This window comes from Salvelinus alpinus, chromosome 2 (genome assembly GCF_045679555.1).
Source record: "Salvelinus alpinus chromosome 2, SLU_Salpinus.1, whole genome shotgun sequence".
NCBI classification, from domain to species: domain Eukaryota; kingdom Metazoa; phylum Chordata; class Actinopteri; order Salmoniformes; family Salmonidae; genus Salvelinus; species Salvelinus alpinus.
In genome coordinates this window covers 30,809,445-30,829,492 of record NC_092087.1, presented here as the reverse complement: position 1 = coordinate 30,829,492, position 20,048 = coordinate 30,809,445, and the positions used below count along the sequence as shown (strand labels likewise).

The 20,048-nt window shown below is 45.0% G+C and overlaps 1 protein-coding gene across 1 annotated transcript in view; it reads right to left on the bottom strand.

Moving 5' to 3' along the window:
- Positions 1-3,797: 3,797 nt before the first annotated feature.
- LOC139558800 (multiple epidermal growth factor-like domains protein 6) overlaps positions 3,798-20,048 on the bottom strand; it is a 103,212-nt gene continuing 86,961 nt past the window's right edge. The window contains exons 8-38 of the mRNA XM_071374238.1: positions 19,696-19,818; positions 19,471-19,593; positions 19,219-19,356; positions 18,624-18,746; positions 18,069-18,191; positions 17,748-17,924; positions 17,211-17,342; positions 16,929-17,057; positions 16,691-16,819; positions 15,736-15,870; positions 12,942-13,076; positions 12,691-12,816; positions 12,440-12,571; positions 11,745-11,873; positions 11,492-11,623; positions 11,205-11,333; positions 10,869-10,997; positions 10,603-10,731; positions 10,340-10,468; positions 9,416-9,544; positions 9,121-9,249; positions 8,868-8,996; positions 8,624-8,755; positions 6,357-6,485; positions 6,125-6,253; positions 5,843-5,971; positions 5,597-5,725; positions 5,380-5,508; positions 5,128-5,256; positions 4,846-4,974; positions 3,798-4,578 (exon numbers count right to left, since the gene is read on the bottom strand). Of these exons, the coding sequence (XP_071230339.1) occupies positions 4,517-4,578; positions 4,846-4,974; positions 5,128-5,256; positions 5,380-5,508; positions 5,597-5,725; positions 5,843-5,971; positions 6,125-6,253; positions 6,357-6,485; positions 8,624-8,755; positions 8,868-8,996; positions 9,121-9,249; positions 9,416-9,544; positions 10,340-10,468; positions 10,603-10,731; positions 10,869-10,997; positions 11,205-11,333; positions 11,492-11,623; positions 11,745-11,873; positions 12,440-12,571; positions 12,691-12,816; positions 12,942-13,076; positions 15,736-15,870; positions 16,691-16,819; positions 16,929-17,057; positions 17,211-17,342; positions 17,748-17,924; positions 18,069-18,191; positions 18,624-18,746; positions 19,219-19,356; positions 19,471-19,593; positions 19,696-19,818 (3,986 nt within the window). The 3' untranslated portion in view covers positions 3,798-4,516. The remainder of the gene's footprint in view (positions 4,579-4,845; positions 4,975-5,127; positions 5,257-5,379; positions 5,509-5,596; positions 5,726-5,842; positions 5,972-6,124; positions 6,254-6,356; positions 6,486-8,623; positions 8,756-8,867; positions 8,997-9,120; positions 9,250-9,415; positions 9,545-10,339; positions 10,469-10,602; positions 10,732-10,868; positions 10,998-11,204; positions 11,334-11,491; positions 11,624-11,744; positions 11,874-12,439; positions 12,572-12,690; positions 12,817-12,941; positions 13,077-15,735; positions 15,871-16,690; positions 16,820-16,928; positions 17,058-17,210; positions 17,343-17,747; positions 17,925-18,068; positions 18,192-18,623; positions 18,747-19,218; positions 19,357-19,470; positions 19,594-19,695; positions 19,819-20,048) is intronic.

The window sequence follows — 20,048 nt, the reverse complement described above, 5'->3', positions numbered from 1 at the left end:
CTTCCATGTGTCTGTTTCATTCATTGATTGTTTTTATCTTATGGGTTATGAACTGGGTGTCCTGATTAGAAAATCCTGTCCATGGTCTTGACCTGTATACAATATATACTACAGAAATATAAATATATGTAAGAGCACTTTATACATGTAAAAACAAACAAAGTACTGTATAATATTACCGGGATGAGCCAACTATCTGCTCGGGTCATATGGTTCCTGATTCACTGCAATCCAAAGGGGTGAACTAAACATTGAGGATATGGATCAAAATTGCCCAATCAAACACTGTAGTAAACAAATGTACTGAACAGAATGTAGTTAATCTACTGGCCAACATACAGTAGATTAAAGCACAATAGCACCAATGTGTATAACAAGTCAATTCATATGTACATCAAACATAACTACTGCATTTACTGAAAATGTATCTCTGGTGGACAGACTACGAACATCTGAGCGGATTAACCAAGATTAACTTGCAATAGACATATTATACGGGACTGGATTTATAAAGAACTTTTTCAGGTGCTCAAAGCGCTTTACATTGTATGATATGGATTCATCATCTTCTCCTACACTATATAGATACATGGATTGGTTTTGATGGGTGATGTATTGCCTTTGATGGCTTCGTAAGAGCAGATGACATACAACTGAATAATTGACTGTATATGATGTAAAACTAAACACATTTGTATAGTGATTGCTCTGAAAAAAACGCCAAATATATACAGTGCCTTGCAAAAGTATTCATCCCCTTTGCGTTTTTCCTATTTTGTTGCATTACAACCTGTAATTTAAATGGATTTCATGTAATGGACATATGGACAAAATAGGGCAAATTGGTGAAGTGAAATTATTATTTATTTTTAAAGTGGTGCATGCATATGTATTTCGCCCCTAAATAAGATCTGGTGCAACCAATTACCTTCAGAAGTCACATAATTAGTTAAAGTCCACCTGTGTGCAAGCTAAGTGTCACATGATCTCAGTATATATACAGTTGAAGTCGGAAGTTTACATACACTTAGGTTGGAGTCATTCAAACTCATTTTTCAACCACTCCATAAATTTCTTGTTAACAAACTATAGTTTTGGCAAGTCGGTTAGGACATCTACTTTGTGCATGACACAAGTCATTTTTCAACAATTGTTTACAGAAAGATTATTTCACTTATAATTCACTGTATCACAATTCCAGTGGGTAAGAAGTTTACATACACTAAGTTGACTGTGCCTTTAAACAGCTTAGAAAATTCCAGAAAATGATGTCATGGATTTAGAAGCTTCTGATAGGCTAATTGACATAATTGGAGTTAATTGGAGGTCTACCTGTGGATGTATTTCAAGCCCTACCTTCAAATGCAGTGCCCTCTTTGCTTGATATCATAACTCAAAAGAAATCAGCCAAGACCACATAAAAAATATTGTAGACCTCCACAAGTCTGGTTCATCCTTGGGAGCAATTTACAAACACCTGAAGGTACCACGTTCATCAGTACAAACAATAGTACGCAAGTATAAAACCATTTGACCACGCAGCTGTCATACCGCTCAGGAAGGAGACGCCTTCTGTCTCCTAGAGATGAACGTACTTTGGTTCGAAAAGTGCAAATCAATCCTAGAACAACAGCAAAGGACCTTGTGAAGATGCTGGAGTAAACAGGTACAAAAGTATCTATATCAACAGTAAAACGAGTCCTATATCGACATAACCTGAAAGGCCGCTCAGCAAGGAAGAAGCCACTGCTCCAAAACCGTCATAAAAAAGCCAGACTACAGTTTGGGGACAAAGATCATACATTGTGGTGAAATGTCCTCTGGTCTGATGAAACAAAAATAGAACTGTTTGACCAAAATGACCATCGTTATGTTTGGAGGAAAAAGGGGTGGCAGCATCATGTTGTGGGGTGCTTTGCTGCAGGAGGTACTGATGCGCTTCACAAAATAGATGGCATCATGAGGAATGAAAATTACGTGGATATATTGAAGCAACATCTCAAAACATCAGTCAGGAAGTTAAAGCTTGGTCGCAAATGGGTCTTCCAAATGGACAATGACCCCAAGCATACTTCCAAAGGTGTGGCAAAATTGCTTACGGACAACAAAGTCAAGGTATTGGAGTGGCCATCACAAAGCCCTGACCTCAATCCTATAGAAGATTTGTGGGCAGAACTGAAAAAGCGTGTGCGAGCAATGAGGCCTACAAACCTGACTCAGTTACACCAGCTCTGTCAAGAGGAATGGACCAAAATGAGCCAAAATTATTGTGGGAATCTTGTGGAAGGCTACCCGAAATGTTTGACCCAAGTCCAACAATTTAAAGGCAATGCTACCAAATACTAATTCAGTGTATGTAAACTTCTGACCCACTGGGACTGTGATGAAAGAAATAAAAGCTGAAATAAATAATTCTCTACTATTATTCTGACATTTCACATTCTTAAAATAAAGTGGTGATCCTAACTGACCTAAGACAGGGAATTTTTACTAGGATTAAATGTCAGGAATTGTGAAAAACTGAGTTTAAATGTATTTGGCTAAGGTGTATGTAAACTTCCGACTTCAACTGTATACACCTGTTCTGAACGGACCCAGAGTCTGCAACACCACTAAGCAAGGGGCACCACCAAGCAAGCAGCACCATGAAGACCAAGGAGCTCTCCAAACAGGTCAGGGACAAAGTTGTGGAGAAGTACAGATCAGGGTTGGGTTATAAAAAAATATCTGAAACTTTGAACATCCTACGGAGCACCATTAAATCCAATATTAAAAAATTGAAAGAATACGGCACCACAACAAACCTGCCAAGAGAGGGCTGCCCACCAAAACTCACGGACCAGGCAAGGAGGGCATTAATCAGAGAGGCAACAAAGAGACCCAAAGATAACCCTGAAGGAGCTGCAAAGCTCCACAGCGGAGATTGGAGTATCTGTCCATAAGACCACTTTAAGCCGTACACTCCACAGAGTTGGGCTTTACGGAAGAGTGGCCATAAAAAAGAAATTTCTTAAAGAAAAAAGTAAGCAAACACGTTTGGTGTTCACCAAAAGGCATGTGGGAGACTCCCCAAACATATAGAAGAAGGTACTCTGGTCAGATGAGACTAAAATTGAGCTTTTTGGCCATCAAGGAAAACACTATGTCTGGCACAAATCCAACACCTCTCATCACCCCGAGAACACCATCCAGTGAAGCAAGGTGGTAGCAGCATCATGCTGTGGGGATGTTTTTCATTGGCAATGACTGGGAAACTGGTCAGAATTGAAGTAATGATGAATGGATGGCGCTAAATACAGGGAAATTCTTGAGGGAAACCTGTTTCACTCTTCCAGATATTTGAGACTGGGACGAAGGTTCACCTATCAGCAGGACAATGACCTGAAGCATACTGCTAAAGCAACACTCGAGTGGTGTAAGAGGAAACATTTAAATGTCTTGGAATGGCCTAGTCAAAGCCCAGACCTCAATCCAATTGAGAATCTGTGGTATGACTTAAAGATTCCTCTATACCAGCGGAACCCATCCAACTTGAAGGAGCTGGAGCAGTTTTGCCTTGAAGAATGGGCAAAAATCCCAGTGTCTAGATGTGTCAAGCTTATAGAGACATACCCCAGGAGACTTGCAGCTGTAATTGCTGCAAAAGGTGGCTCTACGGAGTATTGACTTTGCAGGGGTGAATAGTTATGCACGCTCAAGTCTTCTGTTTTTTTGTGTTATTTCTTGTTTGTTTCACAAGAAAAAATATTTTGCATCTTCAAAGTGTAAGGCAGGTTGTATAAATCAAATGATACAAACCCCCCAAAAATCTATTTTATTTCCAGGTTGTAAGGCAACAAAATAGGAAAAATGCCAAGGAGGTGAATACTTTCACAAGCCACTGTATATGGTATATGCACAAATTCCATCATAATTCCAGGGGGAAATTACAAAAAAACTAAACATTAAATATTTTAACATTGCCAAGTATACAAAACAAATATCTCAAGAACAGCAGAGTGAGTCAGTGGATCTCTGAAATCAAGAATGTGTTAGTGTTGGACATTTAGCCCATCTCCACACACATCTCCTATATCCCGTAGGTTCTTTGTCCAGGATGGGAGTGTGCAGAGGAGGGTAGTCCTGGTAACACCTGACCTCCCTCTAACTACCAGAAGGAGGTCACAACATCCAGGACCTCATCACTGATGAGTCAGGCCATGCCTGAGTGGGCACCGTACATATATACTACACACACAATTAAAAACCCTTCACAGTTCAAAACACAGATACGCACACACACCAAAGCATTATCCACCCCAGAGCAAACAGAGTAAATTTCCCCTGAGAGTCTATTTCTCCATGTCTGTCATCCAGCTACTGTGGGCACAGCAATATCCTCTCCTGTTGGGGTGTGTATGTCTGAAATAATAATATCCACACTTTTAATCCACTTCAGTTCGGCTTCAGTGAAGCCTGCTGCTGCCTCAGTCTCTTACAGTCGGAGGCTCGTTGAGGGGATTGGAGCTATAATGCGTTATTGTCCGGATGTGAGATATCCTTCCTTCCGGCTTCTGTAGGGGAGACGTGGAGGCCCACCTGAGGACAGAACACACACAGTAAGAGGAGCTGTCAGTTTACTCTTTATCTCAGCACACATTCATTATAGACAAACAGCACCACGGAGGAGAAATGCAACCTCAACAATTATGTGCAATTTCACTACAGACAAAACAACTTGTCAGCACTATAATAAGTTGTTCATTATAAACATGTCAGTTCCAGTCAACTTTTCTCTCCAGTCCAGCTTCATTATACCCAGTCCTGTACTGTGAGGGAAGTGTGGTGTTGATGAGTCACTATTACCTTCCTGACAGGTGAGTCCGATCCAGCTGTTGAGACAGGTGCAGCGTCCGTTCCGATGGTCACAATAAGCCCCGTTGTCACACTCACACCTCTCTGTGCAGTCTGGCCCATAGCGGTTTGCTTTGCAGTCTGACAATAAACACACATGCAGGTAAGACAGACACAAGAATATAATTGGAAATAGGCTCAGATGGGGAATATTGGGTTGGCACTTGCTGTACTACCATCACATAGAAATTACTGAATGCTTCCAATTAAACATACAGTATTACTGGCTCTTACCAATGTCACATCTGGGTCCAGTCTTCCCTGAGGTGCACAGACACCTGCCACTCACAGGGTCACAGGGTGTGCCCTCCACACAGTCACATGATTTGGCACAGTTCACACCAAACCTGCCCTGGTGACACTCTGAAAGTTGACATGGTGGAGAAAGATGGAGAGCAACAAAATATTTAGTCTTTCTTCTATAGATCCTGCAATTGGTGGTTCATCATAGATAGTATGAGGTCAGTTATGTGGCAGATGTCTCACCTCTGTGACAGCGAGAGCTGTGGTACCCAGGAGGACACACACAGAGGCCTGTGGAGGGGTGGCAGGACGCCCCATTCAGACAGTCACACTGGAGCTGGCACAGAGGGCCATGGAGACCAGGGGGGCATGCTGAGGACAGGCACAGGACACTTTTGATAGAGGACGCAATGCCAGTGGCTTTCACTGTTCTGACTGAGTGCTGACGTGTGTCGCTCACCATTTTCACACTGACGTCCGTAGTATCCTGGGATACACAGGCAGGTTCCTGTCAATCTGTCACAGGTTCCGTTGTTCCGGCAGTCACACTTCAGCTGGCAGTTAGCTCCAAACGTCCCTGGAGGACATTCTATCACACAAGCAGACAGACACAGTGAGACAGCAGTTAAACCCATCTCATCTCCTGGATGAGTTAGCCATTTCTTATGATTTTGCATAGGTGTACTTACTGTACAGTATCGCTCACCTGTATCACAGTGAGGCCCGGTCCAGCCCAGACCACAGGTACAGCTTCCAGAGACAGAGTCACACAGTCCTCCGTGACTGCAGTTACAGCGCTGAGCACAGTCCCCTCCAAACCATCCAGGAGCACAGCCTGCCAATACGCAGAAACTACACATTACAAACACACACATATTACAAAACTCTCTTTACCTTATAGACAGACAGAGACGCAAACAATCATATTGGTGTTGTAAAAGTAATTCCACACTGTGATCTGTTCAACTGGATTCAGTAGGAACCGTACCTTGTCCACAGTCCTCTCCTCTTTGTCCAGGGCTGCAGTGACATATACCAGTGACAGGATCATTCTGTGCCCCCTCTCCACACAGCACCACGCGGGCACAATCATGCCCATAACGTCCCGCTAGGCATGCTGTAAAAAGAGTACAGGCCATTAGGGACCATAGTGTTAATGCAGATGCTATGCTATTACTGCATATACATTAAGTGATTTAAAAAGCTGAGTATGAACTCACTGATGTTGCAGTGTGCTCCGATGAACCCTGCTGTACATTCACAGGTGCCAGTGGTGGAGATGCACTTCCCCCTGTTTTGACACCGACACTCTCGCTCGCAGTTGGGACCATACCGACCTTCCACACATCCTAGGAGCCAAAACAAAGCATTTGACCAGAAATCTTTTAACACACTGAAAGAGAGAAAAAAATACAAAAATAATCCCTAGAGCAATGACATCCCCTATGGAAGGTTATGAAGGTGTCATTACCAACAGAGGGTAAAGTAAGTAAGTGCACGAGCCTTGGCGTGTGTGAGCCGGAACGACTCAAAGGAGCAGGAGCCTATCTCCTGTTTCTGTAGCGTGAGGTAGCTTGCTGTACAAGTACACCATTGTAGGCTCCTCAGAGGAGGAAGGGGAGAACCATCCTGCTCAGTGAATTTCATAAAAATGTAAATTGTAAAACATTTAAGTTATCCCTTTTAGATAAAATTATACTAAATATAATCACGTCACCAAATAACTGATTAAAACACAATACTTTGCAAAGGTCTACAGTAGCCTCAGCAGCACTCTGTAGGGTAGCACCATGGTGTAGCCAGAGGACAGCTAGCTTCTGTCCTCCTCTGGGTACATTGACTTCGATACAAAACCTAGGAGGCTCTTGGTTCTCACCCCCTTCCATAGACTTACACAGTAATTATGACAACTTCCGGGGGACGTCTTCCAGCCTATCAGAGCTCTTGCAGCATGAACTGTCCACCCAATCAAAATGAATCTAGTACAGAAAGCATAAACTACAGCTAGCAAGCACTGTAGTGTATAAAATGTGTTGAGTAGTTGAATCAAAGAGAGAGAAAGACAATAGTTGAAAAGTATTGAACAAATTAATTTCTTCCAAAATGAATGAGAAGCAAGAGAGAAATAGAGAGACAGAGCGAGAGTGTCATTTTTTTTTTCAATTTCAGTTTCACTTACTTAGCTAGCAAATGCATCTAGCTAGTTTAGCCTACTTAAAAGACCCCCCTCAAAGAGAGGGATGCTATGTTAGCCAGCCGGCTATGGCTTTCCAACACAACACTGGAACTCTTCCAAGTCAAGGTAAGCGTTTGGTATCACAAATGTATTGCCACCGGGGCCCGCCGGTGTAACTGCTTACTGACTGTAAACTGTAACTTTACCGCATGATTGTAGAGTGTTTACTAACGTGTTAGTTCTATTAATTATGCTGACTATGACGTTACTTTAGCTAATATGGTGACAACGATGTAGGCTGTTGAGGTTTGGCTTGGAAAGTTTTTTTCGCCTGATGTGTTGTGCGTTGAAGTCCACAAGCGAAGGGAAGAGCAGGAATACAACGTGGCTGTTTAGAGATTGAACTCTGTTTACGCGTGATCAGGGGTGTATTCATTACGACGATTCTGTTTCTTAAATGGAAGCAAACGGAGCAAAAACGGGCATAAACATACCTGAATTTGTCCAATAGAAACTATTGTTTGCAACTGTTGGACTAATGATTACACCCTATATCAGCTAGATGCAGGCAAGATTGTGCAGGGCGGTATTGAATGTCACTGTCTGGCACCTCAAATTTGTCTCTCGACCTGTGTGCACCTTAATTCTCTTTGGGTGGACAACATGACAGTTCATGCTGCAAGAGGGGGCTGTAGTTTCTGGGGGCTCCCGGGTGGCGCAGCAGTCTAAGGCACTGCATCTCAGTGCTAGAGGCGTCACTACAGACCCTGGTTCGATTCCAGTCTGTATCACAACCGGCCATGATTGGGAGTCCCATAGGGCGGTGCACAATTGGCCCAGAGTCGTCGGGGTAGGCCATCATTGTAAATAAGAATTTGTTCTTAACTGACTTGCCTAGTTGAAAAAAATGTGCCTTATCTCCTTAATGCCTAGTGCCAAGCAGAGACACATCAGGTCCCTTTTTTCAGACTTGGCCAGGGATCGAACTCCCAACCTTCCAATCTCAGGGTGGACACTCTAACAACAAGGCCTCTGAGTTGGTACCAGCAGAGGGTGGTAGTGTACAATATGTCTTGTTTTGCACACTTTGTACAAAATAATAAAATGCAGTACTACAGGATATTTCTTAACGTAGCTCTTTATTAGCTAGCTATAACTGGCATGTTCACGTGTCGCCAACCAGGATCAAACTGACCATCACCTAACCATTTGGGTGGTCTTAACCAATCATAGCACAGTATGATATGGCGGTAAAATGCATCCAACTATAATTCAGTATGTTTACACATATGAATATTACACAATACATACCCTGGTTACATTTAGGACCCTGGAAGCCTGGGGCGCAGTAACAAAACCCAGTCACTGGGTGGCAGAGCTGGTTGGTCTCAGAACACTGGCACACCTGGTTACAGTTGAGCCCATATGTCCCTGACAGACAGGCTGGTGGGGTAGACAGACAGACAGAGGTAAGAAACTTGAAAAAGGAGACATTACAGCTGAAAGTCCAGATTGACAGAGAGGAGAAGAGCTGAGAGGGTAGTACAGTCCTCACTTTGTTCACAGCCATTGCCAGTGAATCCAGGGGGACAGCCACACTTCCCAGAGACATGGTGACAGGAAGTACCCTGGGGACATGTGCAGCGTTGCACACAGCCCTTGCCATGGGTACCAGGAAGACAGGCTGGAGGTGAAAAGGAGCGGCAGTAAAAATCCTGAACATGTATGGCTGAAACTCCTTTCAGCGATAACCAGTGTGCAACAGGCTATGACAATATAAAAAGTTGTTATCATTAAAACTAGGCTACCTTTGTCACAAAGGGGTCCCCTCCAACCTGGTGGACACAGGCAGTGCCCGGTGACGTGGTGACAGGGGGCTTCATGCTCACACTGACAGCTCTCCTCACAGCCAGCTCCAAACAGGCCTGACCCACAGGCTGAGGGGGAGGTAAAGGAGAGAGGAGGAACTCAGAGACTGGATGTGATAAGAACATTCACTCACAAGAGGGTGCTGTGTTCACTGCTGTGTTCACTGCTGTGTTCACTGCACCCAACATTGATGATCACAAAGACAGTAAATGTCCGCTTCTCTGTCTCTCTCACCTTTTTTACAGCGCTTTCCGACCCAGCCAGGACTACAGGTGCACTTGCCCGTCTGTCTGTCACACTGTCCCCCGTTCTCACACTGACACTGCTGCTGGCAGTCGGCCCCAAACTGCTCCACTCCACACTCTGTAACGTCAACACACCAACATGACATCACATCAGAGCAGTGAAACCAACCACAGGCTAACAGGGAAACCTATAGTGTTCCTGCTGAGGACAGCAATACCTTCTCCAAACCCGGTGGTTTGACCTAGCAGAAAGTTGGCTCAAGGAGGTGATAACTAACCACAGAGTGGAGTTGCTAGGTAACACAGCAGCAGCAGAGATTTCCTGTGCCTGGAGTGGAATAAGGGGCCTGGGGCTGAGTTTGGCAGGGACGACCCATGGAAAGGTTTATATGGGTGCTATGGGAGGATAGTGTGTGATGTAGAGTAGAGTAGGGTGGTGAAATAGAGCCTCTGCGTTGGGTCTAGAGTGAGATGTTTACAGGGCAGACAGGAGACTGTGGGGTCTAGCAGACTGTCTGCAGTCTGAGGAGCATGCAGCTCTGTGTCACACACACTGCCAGGGAACAGCATCAGGCAAAAACAAATGAGCTAAGCCAGGGCAAATTAGGATGGAGACTAATTTGTTTCCTGAATACAGTAAAACAAACCACAGGGCCAATGTTCTAAATGGTTTCTACCATTTCAGGTAATGCTATTCTTAGGCATGTCTGTCCAGACTACTCCAGCCAGAGCCTTGATGCTTTTCCATAGCCTGCATTTCTAGTAACTGACTGGTACTGAATGGGGAGCAATTATCCTGATTGGATAAATGCTTTAGGTCAACAGTCACAGAACATGATATTATATGGTAGTAAGGCATGAGTATGGTCACTTAGGGTCATGGTGACTCTATGGCTGTTTCAGTACCACTCACCTAGCTCACAGGCTGCGCCCATCCACCCGCTGGCACACGTACACTGCCCACTGATTCGGTCACACGTGGCTCCATTCTGGCACAGGCAACGCTGGCAGCAGTCTGTTCCATAGAAGCCTACTGGGCATTCTAGGGGGAAATGGTAGACCCATGTTCATTACTTTATAGCCCTACAAATATTTTCTATACAGGACACATGCAATGTATTGTGGATAGTAAGATAGGAGTAGTGATCTGCTCCTATTCTCCCTGTCCACACTCACCCTGTATGCAGCTTGGCCCTGTCCAGCCTGGTGTACACACACACTGCCCGCTCGCCGGGTGGCAGCTACCATTGTTATGGCAACCGCAGGTTTGGCTGCAGCTCTCCCCGTAGAAACCAGCCTGGCATGCTGCAAGAAAAAGATAAGAAACTGTTTACTTCTAAAGAACAAATCATATCAATGTTAAACACACATTGGTAATAAATATCTGAAATGAAATGTTTTATATTGTAGGCTGTCTGAAGTGGGGGAAGTCCAATACTAACTCAGGTTGCAGGTAGGACCAATCCACCCTGCAGGACACACACACACCCCAGTGACATGGCTGCAGTGACCTCCGTTCACACACACACACTTCTCCTGGCAGTCCAACCCATAGAAGCCCTGGGGACAGGCTAAAACACACACACACACACACACACATACACACAGAGAGCCTTTACTTCTCAGCAAACAATAAAGCATATCAATCCACAATGTTAATAACTCAATGATTCCTATAGGCTAATTGAACTGAATTACAGATACAGTTCAGTCTATGGATACGATTTATAGTTTGGGTTCTGGATAAGGTTTAGAGAGATTTTGGGAGGTTCTCTTACGTTTCTCACAGAAGGTTCCAGTCCAGCCCACCAGACAGGTGCAGGCTCCGCTCACATGGTCACATGTGCCCTTGTTGTCACACTGACAGTGATGCAGACAGCCTAGCCCAAAATAGCCCACTGGACACTCTGAGACACAGATGAACAAAAGTACAGTTGGGAGTGATAGGTGTGTGCTCTGAGATAGTCTGCTATTGTTCTGTCTCAGTACTAAGACTAGACTGAAAGGAAACAACCCACAAACACCTGATATCAGATATTTTGGTTGAGGACTCTCACACACATACTGTCATAGCATTGTGTCCCGGTGTAGCCGGCCTCACAGTTACACTGGCCCGTCACCGCATCACAGCTCCCATCACCATCCTTACAGTCACATTTCTCAGCACAGTCCACCCCCCAGTGCCTGGCGTCACAGGCTGCCATGGAAACAAACAAACAGGAGACATTTTAATTGAACAGTTTACATTCAGTGAGCGTAAGCTATATTTATTTATTTGTATTTATTCGAGACTGTGTTCAGTGCCACACCCACTCTACCTTTCCTGCAGTTGTGTCCGGCCCAGCCAGGGGCACATGTGCAACGGCCCGTGACAGGGTGGCAGCGCCCGCTGTTTTCACACAGGCAGCGCAGCTGGCATCCAACACCAAACCGTCCTGTCGGACATGCTACAGCACACAAACATACTGTATGATAGCACTGTGAGCCAAAGAGTCACGCATACTCTACATACTGTATGATAGCACTGTGAGCCAAAGAGTCACGCATACTCTAGATACTGTATGATAGCACTGTGAGCCAAAGAGTCAAACATACTCTACATACTGTATGATAGCACTGTGAGCCAAAGAGTCACGCATACTCTACATACTGTATGATAGCACTGTGAGCCAAAGAGTCACGCATACTCTACATACTGTGAACACATATACTGGAACACCGTACGGTAAGTTCCCATGACACTGGTCGAAGTGACATGCAAGCATCTGATGGCATTTAACAAGAAAACCGCTGGTTACACAAGAATAACATTTTCCTTCTCTGTGAAAACACGCCTGATGAAAACAGTGTTTATGACCTGTCTGTGCCTCAGACGGAGGGGAATGTGGCGTGGTTGATGTTTTAATGACCCACAACAAGCTCATCAATCTTTTAACATCTCTTTCTAAAATTAAACCACAACTACCACGAGAATCTTTGATCACAGTTCTTCCATTGACTCACTCATACTCACAGTTCTGACAGAGCCTGCCCATGTACCCAGGAGGGCAGGAACACGTCCCGTTGTGTTTGTCACACACTCCTCCATTCTCACAGGCTGGACAGGCCTCACGGCATCCCGCACCCCAGAAGCCCTTCACACACACTATAGCACAAATAAAGAGTATGAGTTAGCGTCAACATCAATATATCACAATGTTTTGACATAGTTGTCGGGTGACATGATAAAATAAACTCAACTTAATGATCTGATTGTTCTCTTACCATTCTCACAGCGTTTTCCTGATGTTCCTGCAGGACACTGGCACTGGCCACTCACTCTGTCACATGGAGCCCCTGAGCAGTCACAGGCCTGAGTGCAACTTGGCCCAAACCTCCCCTCTGGACAGTCTAAAGGAGAGGACGGAGAGACAATGGTAGTCTTACTAAGATAGGCTGCATACGATAATCCTACATAGTGACCCCATGACATCAGAGAATTATGCCCCTCCCATATGACCAACAGGACAACCTACCTTGATCACAGTTGTCTCCACGGCGACCAGCCGGGCACAAGCGTTGGCACTGCCCGGTCACATGATCACAAGACACTCTGAGCGGGCACTCACATTTGTTCTCACAGCCTGGGCCAAACGTGCCTGGGTCACACTCTGAGGAGGGGGCGGAGAGGAAAGTTAGACACATAAATCCCTACAAAAGGGCTGCATCCACAGCTACAGAACAGTGTGATGTAAAGGGCTGCATCTACAGCTACAGAACAGTGTGTGATGTAAAGGGCTGCATCTACAGCTACAGAACAGTGTGTGGTGTAAAAGGCTGCATCTACAGCTACAGAACAGTGTGATGTAAAGGGCTGCATATACAGCTACAGAACAGTGTGATGTAAAGGGCTGCATCTACAGCTACAGAACAGTGTGATGTAAAGGGCTGCATCTACAGCTACAGAACAGTGTGATGTAAAGGGCTGCATATACAGCTACAGAACAGTGTGATGTAAAGGGCTGCATCTACAGCTACAGAACAGTGTGATGTAAAGGGCTGCATCTACAGCTACAGAACAGTGTGTGCTGTAAAAGGCTGCATCTACAGCTACAGAACAGTGTGTGATGTAAAGGGCTGCATATACAGCTACAGAACAGTGTGTGATGTAAAGGGCTGCATATACAGCTACAGAACAGTGTGATGTAAAGGGCTGCATCTACAGCTACAGAACAGTGTGTGATGTAAAGGGCTGCATATACAGCTACAGAACAGTGTGATGTAAAGGGCTGCATCTACAGCTACAGAACAGTGTGTGCTGTAAAAGGCTGCATCTACAGCTACAGAACAGTGTGTGATGTAAAGGGCTGCATATACAGCTACAGAACAGTGTGATGTAAAGGGCTGCATCTACAGCTACAGAACAGTGTGATGTAAAGGGCTGCATCTACAGCTACAGAACAGTGTGATGTAAAGGGCTGCATCTACAGCTACAGAACAGTGTGTGATGTAAAGGGCTGCATCCACAGCTACAGAACAGTGTGATGTAAAGGGCTGCATCTACAGCTACAGAACAGTGTGTGATGTAAAGGGCTGCATCTACAGCTACAGAACAGTGTGTGATGTAAAGGGCTGCATCCACAGCTACAGAACAGTGTGATGTAAAGGGCTGCATCTACAGCTACAGAACAGTGTGATGTAAAGGGCTGCATCTACAGCTACAGAACAGTGTGATGTAAAGGGCTGCATCTACAGCTACAGAACAGTGTGATGTAAAGGGCTGCATCTACAGCTACAGAACAGTGTGTGATGTAAAGGGCTGCATCCACAGCTACAGAACAGTGTGTGATGTAAAAGGCTGCATCTACAGCTACAGAACAGTGTGTGATGTAAAGGGCTGCATATACAGCTACAGAACAGTGTGTGATGTAAAGGGCTGCATCTACAGCTACAGAACAGTGTGATGTAAAGGGCTGCATCTACAGCTACAGAACAGTGTGATGTAAAGGGCTGCATCTACAGCTACAGAACAGTGTGATGTAAAGGGCTGCATCTACAGCTACAGAACCGTGTGTGATGTAAAGGGCTGCATCCACAGCTACAGAACAGTGTGTGATGTAAAGCGCTGCATCTACAGCTACAGAACAGTGTGTGATGTAAAGGGCTGCATCCACAGCTACAGAACAGTGTGATGTAAAGGGCTGCATCCACAGCTACAGAACAGTGTGATGTAAAGCGCTGCATCTACAGCTACAGAACAGTGTGTGATGTAAAGGGCTGCATCCACAGCTACAGAACAGTGTGATGTAAAGGGCTGCATCTACAGCTACAGAACAGTGTGTGATGTAAAGGGCTGCATCTACAGCTACAGAACAGTGTGTGATGTAAAGGGCTGCATCCACAGCTACAGAACAGTGTGATGTAAAGGGCTGCATCTACAGCTACAGAACAGTGTGTGATGTAAAGGGCTGCATCCACAGCTACAGAACAGTGTGATGTAAAGGACTGCATCTACAGCTACAGAACAGTGTGTGATGTAAAGGGCTGCATCTACAGCTACAGAACAGTGTGTGATGTAAAGGGCTGCATCTACAGCTACAGAACAGTGTGTGATGTAAAGGGCTGCATCTACAGCTACAGAACAGTGTGTGATGTAAAGGGCTGCATCCACAGCTACAGAACAGTGTGTGATGTAAAGGGCTGCATCCACAGCTACAGAACAGTGTGATGTAAAGGGCTGCATCCACAGCTACAGAACAGTGTGATGTAAAGGGCTGCATCTACAGCTACAGAACAGTGTGATGTAAAGGGCTGCATCCACAGCTACAGAACAGTGTGATGTAAAGGGCTGCATCTACAGCTACAGAACAGTGTGTGATGTAAAGGGCTGCATCTACAGCTACAGAACAGTGTGTGATGTAAAGGGCTGCATCTACAGCTACAGAACAGTTTGATGTAAAGGGCTGCATCTACAGCTACAGAACAGTGTGTGATGTAAAGGGCTGCATCTACAGCTACAGAACAGTGTGATGTAAAGGGCTGCATCTACAGCTACAGAACAGTGTGTGATGTAAAGGGCTACATCTACAGCTACAGAACAGTGTGATGTAAAGGGCTGCATCTACAGCTACAGAACAGTGTGATGTAAAGGGCTGCATCTACAGCTACAGAACAGTGTGATGTAAAGGGCTGCATCTACAGCTACAGAACAGTGTGATGTAAAGGGCTGCATCTACAGCTACAGAACAGTGTGATGTAAAGGGCTGCATCCACAGCTACAGAACAGTGTGTGATGTAGGAAGATGATCATAACTTTTTCCTGCCACTGACCTTCCCTGCACGCATTGCCTTGCCAACCGGGCTTGCAGACGCAGGTGCCGTGGTGACGGTGACACTCCAGAGTGTTCTGTTGGACACACTCACACTCCTCTGAACAGCCCGGTCCAAAGGCCCACTTGGGACACACTGGATAGGGAAGGAGATACCATGAAATATATTGAATAAGACCTGAATGTTATCGATATACACTGAGTATACAAAACATGCTCTTTCCATGACATAGACTGACCAGGTTAATCCAGGTGAAAGCTATGATCCCTTATTGATGTCACCTGTTAAATCCACTTCAATCAATCAAACGTATTTATCAGCTGATGTCACAAAGTGCTGTAGAGAAACCCAGCCTAAAACTCCAAACAGCAAGCAATGCAGGTGTAAAAGCACGGTGGCTAGGAAAAACACCTTAGAAAGGCCAGAACCTAGGAAGAAGCCTAGAGAGGAAACAGGCTCTGTAGGGTGGCCAGTCCTCTTCTAGCTGTGCCGGGTGGAGATTATAACAGAACATGGCCAAGATGTTCAAATGTTCATAGATGACCAGCAGGGTGTAGATGAAGGGGTGGAGACAGGGTAAAGAACGATTTTAAAGCCTTGAGACAATTGAGACATGGATTGTGTATGTGTGTTATTCAGAGGGTGAATGGGCAAGACAAAATATTTAAGTGCCTATGAACGAGGTATGGTAGTAGGTGCCAGGCGCATCGGTTTGTGTCAAGAACTTCAACACTGCCGGGTTTTTCACGCTCAACACTTGCATTGGAGTCAACATGGGCCAGCATCCCTGTGGAACGCTTTCGACACCTTGCAGAGTCCATGCTCCGGTGAATTGATGTTGTTCAGAGGGCAAAAGGAGGCGTGCAACTCAATATTAGGAAGGTGTTGTTAATGTTCTGTACACTCAGTGTAGGTAGAGATTAGAGGTGAGGGGTCAGCAGTGTGAGTGACTCACGTAGATGGCAGAACCTCCCGTAGAGTCCAGGGTCACACAGACAGGCTCCGTAGGTGCGGTGGCAGCACCCGTTATTGGCACAGTTACACTTCTTATTGCACTGTTTCCCATAGAAGCCCTTAGGACAGCCTACAGACAACAAGATATTGTTATCAGGCAACTGAACGTTTCAATAGTGTCTGAATAACTGAGAATGTTTTTTTGTATGTACAGTATCTGTTAACCAGTAGTTACTCACCATCCTGGCACATGTCTCCACTGACCCCAGGTGGGCAGCGACAGTTCCCATTGACAGGGTCACAGGTGGCTCCGTTCTTACACTTACAGGGGAATGAGCAGTTCCTGCCGAAGGATCCCTCGGAACAAGCTGTTAGAATAGAATAAAACGTTATATATTTATCCACTATACAGGAAGAGACGTGTCGTTCCACAGAGAAACACACAGACATAATATTGATCAGATGTATTATTTACTGTGTTGAGAGTGCAGTGTCTGTGTACACTGTGTGTATATACTGACTCTGGTTGCAGATGAGGCCTGTCCATCCATCGGGACAGTGACATCCATCTCTCCCTGGGCCACACAGCCCTCCGTTAGAGCAGTCCTCACAGGTCAGGCTGCAGTCATGGCCAAACGTGTTGTTCAGACACACTGCACACAGGACAGAAGAGATTACTGACTATAACGTTCTAAAATATCTGCTTGTGGTTAGGGATTTGCAAATCTTCAACTAAATTCTTCCTAGCAACCCCTGGTGAGATGACCTTAAATAATACAATACTGATTACTGTTTTCACATTAATAAATCAAGGAACAACACAAAACAGATCCTATGGCTCTCTGCCATAGCCCCCTGCCACAGTCTATAAGCTTCCCCATTACTACAGAGGTATACAAAAAACAGCCTCAGAATATGAGGCTAACCAATTTGCCACCTGCTGTGGGGTATTTAATTGCCAAGTAACTAGTAAGCAAATAAGGAGGTCTAGTAGTCTACCTCCTGTTGCTCAGACACGGAGATAATAAGATACAGGCCCAAAGGGTTCAGTGGCTCACCAAATTTCTCTGCTAGCGTGCTCTCAGCCAGCAGCTCTCTAGCATCATCATCCTCATAGTCATCATAGCGCTCCAGGGGCTGGTTGTAGTCCTGCAGCAGGGCGAGCTGGGGCTGAGCCAGGGTCCCCACAATATCCTGGCCCCCACTAGACAGGGCCTCAACTGTATTCCCCAGCGCTGCAGAGTGAGAGAGAGACAGAGAAAGAGACAGACAAACAGAGAGAGAGAGAGAGAGAGTAACAGGTTACCAGGATGTCCACATGGAGTGTGATGGTGTTGTGGCCCTAGGCAACAACATTTAATTTGATTGGTGTAACTCACGTTGACAGGAGCGTCGGTCCTCGTCCAGACGGAAGCCCTGGCGGCAGAAACACTGGAAGGAGCCGGCGGTGTTCTGGCATGTGTGATCACAGCCACCGTTGGCCGCCAGACACTCATCCACATCTACACAACACACACACACACACACAGTCCAGAGTCCAGTCACTTACAAAAACACTGCTCCTCAGTCATGTTAATTGATATAAATGGCAAATTTAGAGTTGAATAAATGTTGTTATGTAATAAACAATGTACAGAAAACCAAAGAATACACTGCCTTTTCATCAAACAAGCATTTCACTGTAAGGTCTAGCTAGACCTGTTGTATTCGGCGCACGTGGCAAATAAACTTTGATTTGAAACATGACTAAAATGTTACAGCATCATGCACATATTATTCAACTGGAAGCATTCCAGGTTCAACAGTTATATTGTATAATATTGTATTATTGTATATATTGTATTATATATTGTATAATACATGTATTATATATTGTATTGTATAATGAGTGCCCCACTAGATCACTATTCTAAGGTTATAGAGGGTGAACATACCATCACAGCTACATCCATCTGAGTTGAGGCGGTACCCCGCTGTGCAGTAACACTCATAGCCCCCAGGGTAGTTGGTACAGTCCTGCTCGCAGCATGAACTTCCCTCTCCACACTCGTCCAGGTCTGCCAAACAAAACACACACAATGAAAAGCATTACTTGGATGATCATGATATTGTGATATGTTACAAACCAGGCACATGTTAAACTGACCTGAGTTAAAGGGTAAAGATTCATCTCTAGACTGACCAACACCGATCTGAGCTGAATGGTCTCTAGAATGAATGGTAAAGATTAGTCTCTAGACCGAATGGCAAAGGTTAGTCTCTAGACCGAATGGTAAAGATTAGTCTCTAGACCGAATGGCAAAGGTTAGTCTCTAGATTGAATGGTAAAGGTTAGTCTCTAGACCGAATGGTAAAGGTTAGTCTCTAGACTAAATGGTAAAGGACTGATCTGAGCAGTAAAGGTTCAGCTCTGAATGGTAAAGGTTAGTCTATAGATTGAATGATAAAGGTTAGTCTCTAGACTGATCTTAGCTGAGCTGAATGTTAAAGGTTCATCTCTGAATGGTAAAGGTTAGTCTCTAGACTGACCGACACAGGTCTTGAGGTCATCCTCCAGTCGGTAACCCTGGTTACAGCTGCAGACAGGGCCGCCAGTGGAGTGCTGGCAGTGATGGGAGCAGCCTCCATTGTTGCTCTCACAGCTGTTGACAATCTCCATCTCAATCCCTGTCACAGAAACATGAGATGACTCTCCCATTACTTCTGATTGAAACATTTTGTACATTTCAGATCATTTCAAACAGGCAAAGATATGATGATGATTATAGGAGCCAAACTCACGGTAGCACTGGCGTCCGTCTGCTCCCAGCTCGTAGGCAGTGTCACACACACAGGTGAAGGAGCCCGGGATGTTGTGGCAGCCATGAGCACATCCCGTCTGTTCAGACTCACACTCATCAATATCTGGGACAGATAAACAAAGAGTATATACGGATCTATTAAATACAGAGACATGATTGACCCTGTATGAACAGTAGTGCAGTAGTCAACAGGTGGACATCTTACCCTCACAGGTCTTCCTGTCCTCTGCCAGCTTGTACCCATTTCTACAGTCACAGTGGGTCTTGCCACCATCAACAAGACAGTTTTGCTGGCAGCCGCCATTCTTATCATGACATGGATTCTCCACTTTAACATAGGAGACGCACAACGTTTAATGTTGACAGCACTTTATCTTGAAAAATATTTTACATTTCTAACAAATATAATCGTACGGCGGCGCATAATTGGCCCAGTGTCGTCCGGGCTGAGCCGGGGTAGGCTGTCATTGTAAATAAGAATTTGTTCTTAACTGACTTGCCTAGTTAAATAAAGGTTCAATTTTTTTAAAAATCAGTGTGAAGGGGGAGGACATTTAT